The sequence below is a fragment of the Sinocyclocheilus anshuiensis genome, unplaced genomic scaffold (genome assembly GCF_001515605.1).
Source record: "Sinocyclocheilus anshuiensis isolate Anshui unplaced genomic scaffold, SAMN03320099.WGS_v1.1 scaffold300, whole genome shotgun sequence".
In the NCBI taxonomy this organism is placed as follows: domain Eukaryota; kingdom Metazoa; phylum Chordata; class Actinopteri; order Cypriniformes; family Cyprinidae; genus Sinocyclocheilus; species Sinocyclocheilus anshuiensis.
Window position 1 is genome coordinate 3,187,987 of NW_015557379.1, and position 12,523 is coordinate 3,200,509.

The 12,523-nt window shown below is 35.6% G+C and overlaps 3 protein-coding genes across 11 annotated transcripts in view; 2 read left to right on the plus strand and 1 right to left on the minus strand.

Annotated features, from left to right (window-relative positions):
* The window catches only part of LOC107679188 (calpain-1 catalytic subunit-like), a 16,595-nt gene extending 12,772 nt beyond the window's left edge, over nucleotides 1–3,823 (plus strand). For both annotated transcript variants that reach the window (XM_016474704.1, XM_016474703.1), the window contains exons 14-22: nucleotides 570–609; nucleotides 689–754; nucleotides 856–913; nucleotides 1,002–1,066; nucleotides 2,141–2,209; nucleotides 2,319–2,397; nucleotides 2,865–2,978; nucleotides 3,085–3,143; nucleotides 3,230–3,823. In XM_016474704.1, coding sequence (XP_016330190.1) covers nucleotides 570–609; nucleotides 689–754; nucleotides 856–913; nucleotides 1,002–1,066; nucleotides 2,141–2,209; nucleotides 2,319–2,397; nucleotides 2,865–2,978; nucleotides 3,085–3,143; nucleotides 3,230–3,256 — 577 coding nt within the window. In that variant the 3' untranslated portion in view covers nucleotides 3,257–3,823. The remainder of the gene's footprint in view (nucleotides 1–569; nucleotides 610–688; nucleotides 755–855; nucleotides 914–1,001; nucleotides 1,067–2,140; nucleotides 2,210–2,318; nucleotides 2,398–2,864; nucleotides 2,979–3,084; nucleotides 3,144–3,229) is intronic.
* Nucleotides 3,824–4,428: 605 nt separating this feature from the next.
* On the minus strand, nucleotides 4,429–5,770 carry mrpl14 (mitochondrial ribosomal protein L14). Its single transcript, XM_016474705.1, has 3 exons — nucleotides 5,674–5,770; nucleotides 5,397–5,461; nucleotides 4,429–4,952 (listed from the first exon to the last, which is right to left on the minus strand). The coding sequence occupies exons 2-3, from the start codon at nucleotides 5,453–5,455 to the stop codon at nucleotides 4,586–4,588; spliced, it is 426 nt and encodes a 141-aa protein (XP_016330191.1). The 5' UTR covers nucleotides 5,456–5,461; nucleotides 5,674–5,770; the 3' UTR covers nucleotides 4,429–4,585.
* A 1,975-nt stretch (nucleotides 5,771–7,745) lies between these two features.
* LOC107679173 (leucine-rich repeat flightless-interacting protein 2-like) overlaps nucleotides 7,746–12,523 on the plus strand; it is a 29,522-nt gene continuing 24,744 nt past the window's right edge. For 2 of the 8 annotated variants that reach the window (XM_016474670.1, XM_016474668.1), the window contains exons 1-2: nucleotides 7,747–8,085; nucleotides 8,996–9,158. In XM_016474670.1, the coding sequence (XP_016330156.1) occupies nucleotides 9,045–9,158 (114 nt within the window). In that variant the 5' untranslated portion in view covers nucleotides 7,747–8,085; nucleotides 8,996–9,044. Of the gene's footprint in view, nucleotides 8,086–8,995; nucleotides 9,159–12,523 lie in introns of all 8 variants that reach the window. The other 6 variants (XM_016474665.1, XM_016474666.1, XM_016474667.1 and 3 more) reach the window with 6 other exon arrangements.

The window sequence follows — 12,523 nt, forward strand, 5'->3', positions numbered from 1 at the left end:
ATGACCATGATCTCACACTTGTGTTAGACTAAAAACAAAAAATGATTAAAAAAAAAAGTGGTTGGCTTTTCTTTTTCATTGTGTTAAAGTAGCTTGACACGTTGAGTACATTTACTTCATTTTTTATAAAATGCAATAATGCAATATTTGAATGTTTCTGTTAATACTGACACTTTAATATTTGGCAAATATTTTTGCTATAGTGTCCTCAATTTCATAGAGTTTATGTTTTAAGGAATGTTTTGTTTGTTCCAGGATTGATTGATTGATTTTTTTTTATGTTTGGGAAATATATCTAAATAGTAAGAATAATGAAAGATATCTAACCATATATATATATATATATATAACAGAAAATTATCATAATTTTTTATGTTTTTATATAATGTATAACTATATTTACATATAGTAATATAATGCACAAGTCATATGCACTACTTAGATGATGCAGTTATTTTCTTTTGTCATATTTCCTATTGTGCTGCATGGAAAAAAAGAAAATTGGATTTGGAATGATATTAGGATTAGTACATTTTATTCTGTCACAACTTTCACTTTTTTCCTCAAAGGGAGTTGGATGATGAGATTTCAGCTGACCTGGAGGATGAGGTAAGATTTTGGATCCACATTAATTAGAAAACAAATGCCATATTCTTTAGACTTTTTAATAAACGTGGCTCCTTTGTAGGCAGAAATTACAGAGGATGATATTGATGACTCTTTCAAGTCCTTGTTTGCCCAGCTGGCTGGAGAGGTGAATAAATATATAAAACCGTGGTTTTCTATTTTAGCTCTGCTGGTGTTAGAACATTGCATTTAAATATTAACATTTGAACATTTTTTTTCTTGTTTTAGGATATGGAGATATCTGTCCATGAACTCAGAACTATTCTCAACAGAGTAGTGTCCAAACGTGAGTAACGCTATTTTGCCTACACTTGGGGTCAACGCAGTCAAAACGAACCTGTTTATCTGATTTGAATGAACTGTTTCTCTCTCAGACAAGGATCTAAAGACAGATGGCTTCAGCATGGAGTCCTGCAGAACTATGGTAAACCTCTTGGATGTATCCTTCACTATTTAAAAGAGTATTCTGGGGTTAAATACAAGTTAAAGGTCCCCTGAAATGCTTAGAAACACGCAGCTGTTGTGTTGACGTCATTTTAACTGAAACAGGAAGACAGGGCGGGACATATCAAGCAGCCCCGCCCCTTTTTAAAATAGCCAATAGCGTTCGTTTATATCATAGCTTGGGCTAGAGCCGTTGAGCTCCGTAAAGCCGCATTTGACAGGGTATGCCAGCCACAATCTCATCCATATTGCTAGCATTCTGTGTAGAATTCAAATAGCTCCGATACATTTTGTGGTCTGCGCCGACTCGCGCATGTGATCCGCTCCATGCTATCGTGTCTCTGGACCGGAGTAGAGTGTGTGTGCGGTGCGATGGTTAGCGTGACACAGCGCGAAACCAGACTTCTTTTTTTCCTCAATGGAAAGCATATTTACACTGTTTGAATCGTTCCCTGTCCCCTATATAGTGCACTACGTGCCATTCACTGTACAGAAAATACTAATTCTGTGGACAAGTGACCGATTTCAGCCGCGGCTTCAGCGTCTATTTTATAGTGTAGGGGGTGGGTGCTTCGGATTCTAGAGAGCATTTGATTGGACAGAAAGTTTGATGAGAAGCTGAAGTACGATGTGACGTCAAAAAAATTGTTGAGCCGTTTTGGCAGAAGTGACAAACTAAAAACTTTCATTTTGATTTCATGGGGACTTTAAGGTCTATTAACAGCATCTCTGTCATTCTCTCGATTACTATGGAAAATCATTTTGACTCGTTCTTGAGTTGGTAAAAACAAACAACAATCCTCTTTACATTCATGCAAATACAGTGGAAGTCTGAATTTCAGAAATTCTGGATGTTTAAAAGCAGAAACCTGAAGCTCATAGGCTATGTTTATTGGCTTTAAATGCCGATGACAGCTAATATTTGTGCACAAAGGTTAGCAGAATATGTTAATAAGAAGCATTTATTCTGGTACATTGCCTTGCTAAATTATTTTCTGTGATAAGTAACATCTGATCAGTTGTGATCAGACAACGTGTATCTGTTTTTACTCTTGACTCTGTTCATCAGAAAGATGGTAGTGCACGGTTGGGTTTAGTAGAGTTTCAGATCCTCTGGAACAAAGTAAGGAAGTTACTGGTGAGTGTCTTAGGTCAGCCTTTTTTTAATTAATTTCACACACTATGAAATGTTCATAGCTTCTTTAGTACAGTGTTCAAAATAATTATTCATGCTTTCCTTTTCTCAGGGGATCTTCAGAGAGTTTGATATTGATAAGTCAGGGACTATGAGCTCTTATGAGATGCGTCTGGCTGTAGAATCAGCAGGTAAAAGAGACATTCATTTCATTAAAGTGGTGCAAAAACTTGAATGAATTGAGATAATTTACTTGTCATGAGTCAGGATTTTAATATTTCATTTTTTTTTTAAGAACTTAATATTTTTTATTCAGCAAAGATGCATTAAATTGGTCAGATGTGACAGTAAAGACATTTATAATATCACAAAAGATTTATATTTCAAATAAATACTGTTCTATTCATCAAAAAATCCTAAAAACAAATTGCAATGGCTGCTGAAAATTCAGTTTTGCCGTCACAGGAACAAATTACACTTAAAAATATTCAGTATCGCAATATTACTGTTTTTACTGTATCCTAATAGTGAGCATAAGACTTAAAATATTATACGTTACATTACAAAAATATTTTCAACCCCAAATTTTTCAATGATGTATATATAAATTAGTCTCTCTGAAAGACCCGTCCTGTCATCCTGTACACTTTCTTTACAGGCTTTAAGCTCAATAACAGACTCAACCAGATTCTTGTAGCCAAATACGCTGAGAACGAGGTAATCGATTTTGATAACTTCGTCTGCTGCTTGATCAAACTGGAAGCCATGTTCAGTAGGTGTTTCTTTTTGTATTGCATGGTGGCTCTTAATATATTTTTTAAACATACCCAAAATGCTTTATCCCAGCTTGGTTTTCATGGCCTTGCACTTCCTTGTAGGATCTTTTCAGAAGTTGGACAAAGATGGAACAGGAACGGCTGAGATGAACCTATCTGAGGTGCTCTGGCTTGATTTCATTTCAGTCAAATGTTAAAACAAACCATCTGCAAAACACTAATCTCTCATTGTACTTTTGTTGTGTAGTGGCTCTTCATGACCATGTGCGGTTGAGGTAGACCATTTCATGAACGTCCAACTCAAGAACCTGCTGGAAAGTGCCTCAATGCTGAACTCATGCAACAATGCCACTATAACCTCATTAGAATACAGTGCTACTAGATTTTTAAGGATTTCTTTTTCTCTCAATATTACATATTGCAGTTACACTACAAAGAAAACCCCTGTAGTGTGAAACACAAGAAAGAGGACCTCCACTCAATGCTGCTGTAATGACTGATGGAATGGCTGAGAAACATCATGTGCATGGGATAAATATCAAGTGAGCTTCAGGTTTTGTGTTTTGTCCTAACAGAACTTTATTTCAAAAGGCTGTCTATGAATAGTGCCATAGGGGGGAAAAAATAAACCACAGCACTGCATGTTCTCCTATAAGGTGAACTTATGCATCCTATTAAAAAAGCTTTAGATGCACAATGCATAATTGTGTAGATATTGTCACTGATTTCCTATGAACCAGAGCTTCAGAATAAACTGCTGTTATACTAAACTTGCATAACAAACATATGTTATTAAAACAAATCCTAAAACCTGAAATGTTCTTACAAGTCATATTGGAGCATTTAATGGCGATTTGTGTGGAATTTAATTTTTAAGCCTGTTTATGTTAGTAATTTTGAATTATCAAACAATTCGGACTTTTTTGCTCAAAATTCTGATAAAAAATGTCAGAATTGCAAGATATAAATTCACAGTTCTGAGGAAAAAAGTCAGAATCGCAATATATAAATTTACAAGTCAGGGGGGGAAAAATCAGAATTGCAAGATATAAACTTAAATTTCTGACTTTTTTACATTTCTGAAGTTTACATCTTGCAGTTCTGACTTCTTATTCTGAATTCTGAGTTTACATCTTGCAATTCGGTTTTTTTTTTCTGTTCCATTTCAGTTTTTTCTTCAGAATCAAAAAATAAAAAAGTAATTGGAACTTTATCTTAGAATTCCTATTTCTCCCACAATTCTAACTTTTTCAGAATTGCAAGTTTATATTTCACAATTCTGAGAAACAATTTTGTTTTATAAACTCGTTGTGAGAATTGTGAGAAAGAAAAGTTGCAATTACTTTTTTTTTTGTCGCATGGTGGAAAATGGCACACTTTAATCCAGTTTATGTACCATTCTCTACGAAATCACATGTAATAACTATAGCAAATAGTATTACAAAGTTTCATCCACATATTTTATTACAAATAATTCCACATTAATCATGAAAGCTAATTTCCTGAATGGCATGAAGAATTGTTGTTATATTTACAAAGATAAGTAGTTAAATACAGGAGACATATTTTAGGATTTGCCCTCCCAGAATACAAAAACACCAATTTAAACAAATCGCTGAGCAATGGCTAACAGTTTAGAGTATTCCCCCTCCATTTTGCGCAGATGTGTTGGTATAGGAGCTTTTATTCTTGTTCCTGTGGGGTTTCCATTCTCTTCGATCAAAACCACGTTATTTGAGTCGAAGCGTGGGGTCATTCGAGCTCCAGGCATCTTGTGACCCACTATGAGAGCTTTTTTCTTCTGTCCTTTAATGGCCAGTAAGACTCTGTCTCCCACTTTACCGATTCCATTCTTGGTGTATACGTGAATGACTTTTGGTGGACGGTGGTGATGGGCATTTCCAAGAGCACTGTTGTCGACCACCCTCACGCGTGTTAACTTCTGAATAGCGGCCACAGCTGCTGAGACACTGCAGTGAGATGATAATATGATGGTTTTGAACTGTCAGTGCTACATGACAAGTCAACACATTTAAACAAAAACATTTAAATAAATGATTTTACATTTGTTATTTTAATTATTCATATATCATGTCTAATGTACTGATATAAGCAGTGTATATCACATAATTTCTGAGAAACTCGACCACTAATCATATATCCAGAGCAAAACATTTGAATTCTGATGTGTGGTAGCTAGTTTATAACTATTGGTTTAGAAATCACCCTAGATAACAAAACCAGGGTGCCCACACTTGCTGACCAATATATTTCTGCAGTCATTCGTGATTATAAATGATCGTTTTTGTAGAATTTAACCCTAAAAAGGCATATTACAATTCCCTCATATTTCTCCTATGATTATGTGAACCTCAAAACTAAAGGAAAACCTCAACAATGAAGAAATTGTTCACCTGAAAGCCCTCTGCTGCATCAGTTTGGGCAAAATCACCCCGGACAACGACAGGGCCATCCCGACCTGACATTAAACAAGCCAACATTTAAAATAACAACAACGATTTTAGAAACGTTTTCTCTATTAATAACGAGTATAGTATGGGCAATTCTCATGTTATTTAACTGCCTCTGGTTATCGGTGAAAGCAAGAGAAGTAGGTGAACTCTTAACGTTGGTCATAATGTTCTTGTAAAGTGATATTAAATAGTCTAAACAAATAGCGTTATTATATACCTGCTCAGATCATTCACGCCACACCAATGTCATGCACACATCTGCGTCACAACAAAGCGACGTTTGCTCTATTTCTTGTATTGATTCAATGGCAGCGAACTGAGCTCATTCGCGCCACCTGCGGTGCTGGAGGATATACACCGCCTTAGCAAGAGACTTGATTAAAGGGGTCATATGATGCTTTTTTAAAGATCATTATTTTGTGTATTTGGTGTAACAGAATATGTTGACATGCTTTAATGTTCAAAAAACACATTATTTTTCAAATACTGTACATTATTGTAGGTCCTCTATGCCCCGCCTCTCTCAAACGCTTCGTTTTCTACAAAGTCCCTCCTTCCGACAAGCGCAGTCTGCTCTGATTGGCCAGCTGACCCAGTGCATTGTGATTGGCCGAACACCGCAAGCACTCGTTGGAAATGTAACGGCCCTTACCATAATCGCAAGTGTCAGCTTTCAAAATAAATGTAAAGACAGAGCCCTAAAGGGGAAAAGAGTCGCGTGACAGACTCAGTGATGAAGCTGGTATGTGTTTGCAGTACACAAGCCACGGTTAAGACAGCTGACTCCACTGTGACGTGACCCTGTCTCTCTCTCCAAAGAGAAAGGAAAACTTGAAATCACATCATATGACCCCTTTAAAACAAATACAATTACTTTTTTTTTTGTATTACCCCCGGCCTATTTTCTGTATTTATTTTTAAACTCTCTTTTATTTATTTATTTCCACATGTGTTAATTTACATAATTATTATTTACATCCAAAAATAAATTTAGGAGTAAATTTAATTAAAAATGTATTTGTTTTATCAAGTCATGCGTTTCTTTATTTATTTGTGTTATTTATTTGTTTGTTTGTTTTCTGCAAGCTTGTGGCCCCATCCAGCTGCGGGCCTTGATGTCAATGGAGCAAACTTGCAAAAACATAATATACATAGATGCATATAGAATCAGTAAGCAACAAGACATTTTATAAAATGGTTTTAATTCAATTATTATTTCAAAAATAATTTGATGAAGTACAGAAAACTAAAAGATCAGGCTTTAAATTGTATGTAGAGTACAGAAAGCAAGTCAGAGAGCTTAGTTATCTGAAAAAAAAAAAAATAGTTATATATGTCCAAAAAATAAAATCAGTGCATGATCTATATATGCATGATCTACATGATACCATAAATATTGCAACTTACAACAAATCATTTGTTTTTAAAATGTTCAAAACAATGCAAAAAGGTACAGAATGTGTAGCTGATATCAAAAAGCTGATATAGCTTACTGACTTTTGCAAGAGCTGAAAATAACTTCAACTGAAAGTAGAATTGCTTGTTTACCATTTTAATAATTCACATACACATAGGCCTATCATATTATTCATTCATTCACATCTTAATGTCTGTTATAACCTCTGACAATATTTTGAATTCAACAGCTAGAGGTCATTATTGGACTACAAGTGTAACAGAACTTTGAAGTCTGTGGTGGTATAAAAAAAATAAGAAATTAGAAATCATTATTAGTCTGTTTTATCCTTGAAAATATGTTCTCTCTAAATAAAATGAGACATTATAAGCACCTCAATGCAGATGAGGTTTACACAATCTGGTTACACAGTCAGTCACTGAGAGCCAGTGTGGAGATCATAAAAATACATGTCTAGTGTTATTTGGTTAGGGATAAGGTTAATCTGTTTGGTTTGGTGTTAGGATTAAGATGGTTATTGTTGGTATCGAGGTAAATTGGTAAAATAAAGGGTTCAATAACAAGTAATTTGGTAGGGGGTAATAAACTATTACCAGTGTTGGGAAGGTTACTTTGGAAATGTAATAGGTTACAGATTACAAGTTACCTTACTTAAAATGTAATAAGTAGTGTAACTTTTCAATTACTTTATTAAAGTAATGTAACATTCCGTTACATGTAACTAGTTACTCCCCAACACTGACTATTACACAAAGACATCTACAATCTGAATAGCTTTCCGTTTAGGAGGTCTAATAGTTAGTTGGTTAGGGTTAGCTGGTTTAGGCGTGTTCCAAGGCCACGCCTCTTTTCCAACATCCGGGACTTTTAGCGCGAAGCTGGAAAAAACACCTGACTTTCAGGAACGACCGTTAACAGCGTGTGGCGGCATTTCCCGCCATTCACGGTCTTTTGTCAAAGAAATTAAACTAATGCTAGCGGTGATATGCTGCTTTTAAGCCTCTTGTGAATTAACGAGAGCCGTTTTCAGGGGAGCTTGAGGTGCCGGACAGTGTCAGTTTGTGGCTGTCACGCACGCACGCACGCGTGCTGCTCTCGCTCAACGGAGGCGCGCACGTGACGCGCGCTCGCTCTCTCTAGTCAGCGGGAACGCGCCCGCGTCCCAGTCAGAACCGACCCGAGTCTCGAGCGGGACAGTGACGAACAGAAACGGTAAGAAACCGGCCCTTACGGGAACCGACTGTCACGAAAGTCCAGGCAGGTCACTAAACTGTAATGTGTGAATTAACGGCACGAGACTTGAGTGACAATTACACACTTTATGTCTTTGAGGACAAGCTAGCAAGCTAACCGCTAACTAGAGTCATAAATATTGAATTTTACTTAGCACATTTATAATTCATAATAATTACACATATTTAGCTTTATGTGGTGGATACTTAATCTGTTTAATACTGAAGCGTGCTGGTTATTTATTTGTTTTCAGGAAAATAAGTGCTTTAAGTTAGTTTGTCACGCAGCTGAATGAGTGCTGGTTTATATTTAGCCCCTCAGCAGAAATATCAATATAAATATAGATTTTTATTTATAGGTTTATTTACATTGAAATGTAATTATGAGATCCTGACACATTCAACAAGCATGATATCGTACGCACAATGCTTTGGTAAAACTACTCTCGTTTGTTTATTTAAATAATTTGCTTGTTAAATGTCGTTGTATAAATTAATTTAATGACTAAAGAGCATGTAAGAACAGACGAGGCTGCATTATTTGAAGAATCAAACTAATTAGTCTTCGGTGCCTGTGATATTTCTCTGCTTTGTCACATTATATTATGAGGTTCGGTTGTGTGTCTGGTGTTAATCAGCTTTGAGTCCAGACACACATGACTAAAGTCTCTATTTGTGGGTGTGTGAGATAGTGTGAGAGGCCAGGTTTATCTAACCTACATTATCTAGCCTACATTTGAAATGTTTTATGAAATAACACACTAAGATGCAGAGTTAAGTCTAATAGACCTGCATAGAAAAAAATGACTGCAATTTTCTCTGCTGTGTGCTGTTAGATTGCTTTATTGTCTCAACAAACGGGTCATTAAGGTTATATTTTACACAAATAGACCACCTTTGTGAGAAGAGACCATAAACGTCTCATTCAGTGTTTTCTACATGCACCGTGAAGTTGCTGCTGACATGGGGACGCCAGGATCAGGACGAAAACGGGCCCCAATTAAAGACCGTTTCTCAGCCGAGGATGAGGCGCTGAGCAGCATCGCCAGAGAGGTAAGAGCTGTTCACCTGTAACCCCTTTTTCTCACTCATGTCATCTTGTGGCTGGTGGTTTCCTGTAACCACAATAAAGGAAGCATTCACCTAGAAACTCACCCTGATGTTGTTGTTACAAACCCAAACAACTTAATTATGCATATATACAACTAAATCATACAGTGATTTTGGACTGTTAAGCAATTAAAAAGACAAGCAAGTCATACTTCATGGAAAACAGACTGAAATTCAGTCATTATTTGCTCTTCACTGTAGCTTACAAATCTCATTTGCAGTTCCACATGCATGTCTGGTTACATGACACAAGAAGCAGTGGCTTTTGCTGCCTTTGCAGCTGGTGAAGTTATGAATATGGGACATTACAAAGCAACATGACCCAGCCCAATTAATCTGCATGCAAAATGCCTTTTTTTTTTTTTTAAACAAAGCCCTATACATGCTGTCATATGAACAAGCAGCGATGATACAGAATTAAGTTTCACAAACCTTATGTAAACACAACTCTGGACATCACTGAAAGCTATGATAACTTTCAGTTCAGTATGTGAGTCAGATGTTGATTCTGTAACCGCTCTTGGTGGATTCAGTATATTTGTGTAGCAGTGTTTTCCCATCATTGTATGCGTTCTAAATAGGTAGGATACTCCATCAAAGACATTGGAGTGTACTAAAGGTGCTGTAAGTGATTTGCTTTTTTGAAATACCAGACACAAAATGTCCCAACTACTTGACAGATATTACAGGAATATGTGTACCTGCCTCTGTGACAGCCTTAGGCTCTGTAAACAGCAAAGAAGACTCAGGGTAGCGGCCAACACCTTGTAATCAGAAACACTCTCCATCTGTCAATCATTGTGCCTGTTTGGTTTTGCTGACGTTGAATTTGCTGGCATGTCTTTGAAAGGTGGTGTTTTGGAGAAAGGGCGTGTTATGACATCTCAAATGGGGATCTTTACTGAATTTAAGTGACTGTCCAAAATGAAAATATTAACCCTGTAAAGCCTGACATTTGAAATAATATTTAGAAAAATTAAATTTTTGAAATGGAACAATTTGTTTAGATACAGTTTGAAGAATAGTGTGCATATGCGTTTGATGTTATTTATCTTATTTGATACATCAGACTTTTATGGCCCATGTAGTATGATATAGTGATGATGTGAAGCTCATACTGGAGAAGGAAAAAAAATATTCTGAAAAAAATATGCAATTTGATTCAGTTGTTACTTATATGACCAAGATGTTGAAATGTTTGTAATGTCAATCAATGAGAATTTTATAACATTATAACAGACTACTTGCATAAAATGCATATAAATGTCAGTTGTCATGAATATATCTTCCAATAATATGTCTTAAGATGATTACGATATTAAAATGCTTTGTTTTATTATCAAAGCTCTGTAGTTTTCATTGTGGGGGCAAAACTTAATGTAATACAAATGCAATACAATGATGATTGAGATGTTCAAATAACTACTTCTCAAAAGGTTGATGTATCATATTTGATACTTATGTTTTAATATGATTTTTATTAAAAATGATGTATGGATAATTAGTGCTGGGCAGTATGACCAAAAATTTATATGACGGTATTTTTCAAAATTATACCGGTTTCACGGTACATGACGGTATTTTTTTTTCATGCATGACCGGGTGTTAACCATATTTTCTACTGATTGAGAGAGGAAATACTGCAGTATATTGACTTAGAATGCCCTATTTTACTGTCATGATGAGTGAATATTGTCAAAAAATACCACAATGGACCCCTTTCAAACAGTGTCGCGTTCCGAACGTTGTTTAAATGACATACGGTCGCTATACGTATTGCAATACGTATTGCGGTATTTTAAAAATTCATATCATAACAAAAATAAACACCGGTATTCGGTATGAACCGGTATACTGCCCAGCACTATGGATAATTAAGTAAGTTGCTTCAATCCAGAAAGTGTTTATCTTAAAATGTTGCTAACAAAATAAAAGTTATCTTTACGTTTACCTTGTAAAAATCATTAAAGATTTCAGAGCAAAATGACATGTAGGTGGACATTTTTAGAATTATACTAAAATGCATTTTAGTTGCAAAAAAGTATGACACCAGTCAGACACCAGAAGGTGTGTAGACGATGCTACATTTTGACAATGTTGGTAATTTGGAGGCCTTAGAAATTCATGTATCAAATGTGATACGATAAGCTTTAAGGGGTTAAAGGTGAATGTCTGCTATTTATCTAATCTCTGCATCTAAGTCTGAATAGTTTGGATCTGCATTATATTGTTGGTCAGCGCTGTTGTGATATGTTGATGTTCAGGTTTTGCCAGGTGGAGCTGCAGCTGATGAAGTTTGACTCACAGCTTGAGCAGGGAGCAGCCAGTATGGACTTGTCTTAGATTTTTCAGCAGCACACATGTGTGAGCCCATCACTCTTGCAAGCAGAAAACTGTGCTTAGGGACTCTTCGAGTTGAAATGATCTCATATGACCCAAATTTATAATTACAGAGCACCCATGTGACCAAATGGGATGACCTTGTCGCTAAGCCAGATATAAAATCATGATGAGTGAGAGAATTTGGTGTCTGCATTCTTTTTTGTTGTTTGTATGCCATGTTCATTAACCATAACATATGCATTTCTTGTTGCTGTGATACAACTTTAGCTAAAGCACAGCATTGTCAGCATGTTAATTACAGTACTGGCACTTAATATATCAAAACAAAACAAAATCTAGATAAACTAGTCAACCTCACTAATCAATTAATCAGCTTTTTTCTTTTTTTTTTCTTTTTTTCGGCAATTCCCTCATCTTAAAAGGCACCATGGAATAAAAATGGACAATTCCTATTTTTAATGGAATATTGATTTTTTTATTGTTATTATAAATAATTTATCTTTGCACATCATTATATTTAAAAAAATGTATAATTCCCTTAATATTATATATAAATATATATAATATATATTCCCTTCCCTTCCTATCAACTTCTCTTCTCTGACTATTTGCACCCCATATATATATATATTTTGTTCAAGAAGCTGTTTAAAGGGGTCATATGATGCGATTTCAAGTTTTCCGTTCTCTTTGGAGTGTTACAAGCTGTTCGTGCATAGATAAGATCCCTAAAGTTGCAAAGACTAAAGCCTCAAACCCAAAGAGATGTTCTTTATAAAAGTTAAGACTCGTCCTCGTCCTCGCAGCGCTTTTTACGATACAAATCGTTGCAAAGCAACTTTACAGAAAATAACATTTCTACAATATTTAGTAGTAGCTTATCAGTGGTGACTTGTCAGTTTATGTACATATGGCAGAAATGTACGGAAAAATCAATTAAAGACATAATCAAACAGACGATGAAC

Coding starts and splice junctions, on each gene's coding strand:
- mrpl14 (XM_016474705.1), bottom strand. CDS start 5,455: ATGGCCCTGTCGTTGTCCGGGGTGATTTTGCCCAAACTGATGCAGCAG. Junction 4,953..5,396: donor ATGCAGCAGAGGGCTTTCAG/GTGAACAATTTC, acceptor ATCTCACTGCAG/TGTCTCAGCAGCTGTGGCCG.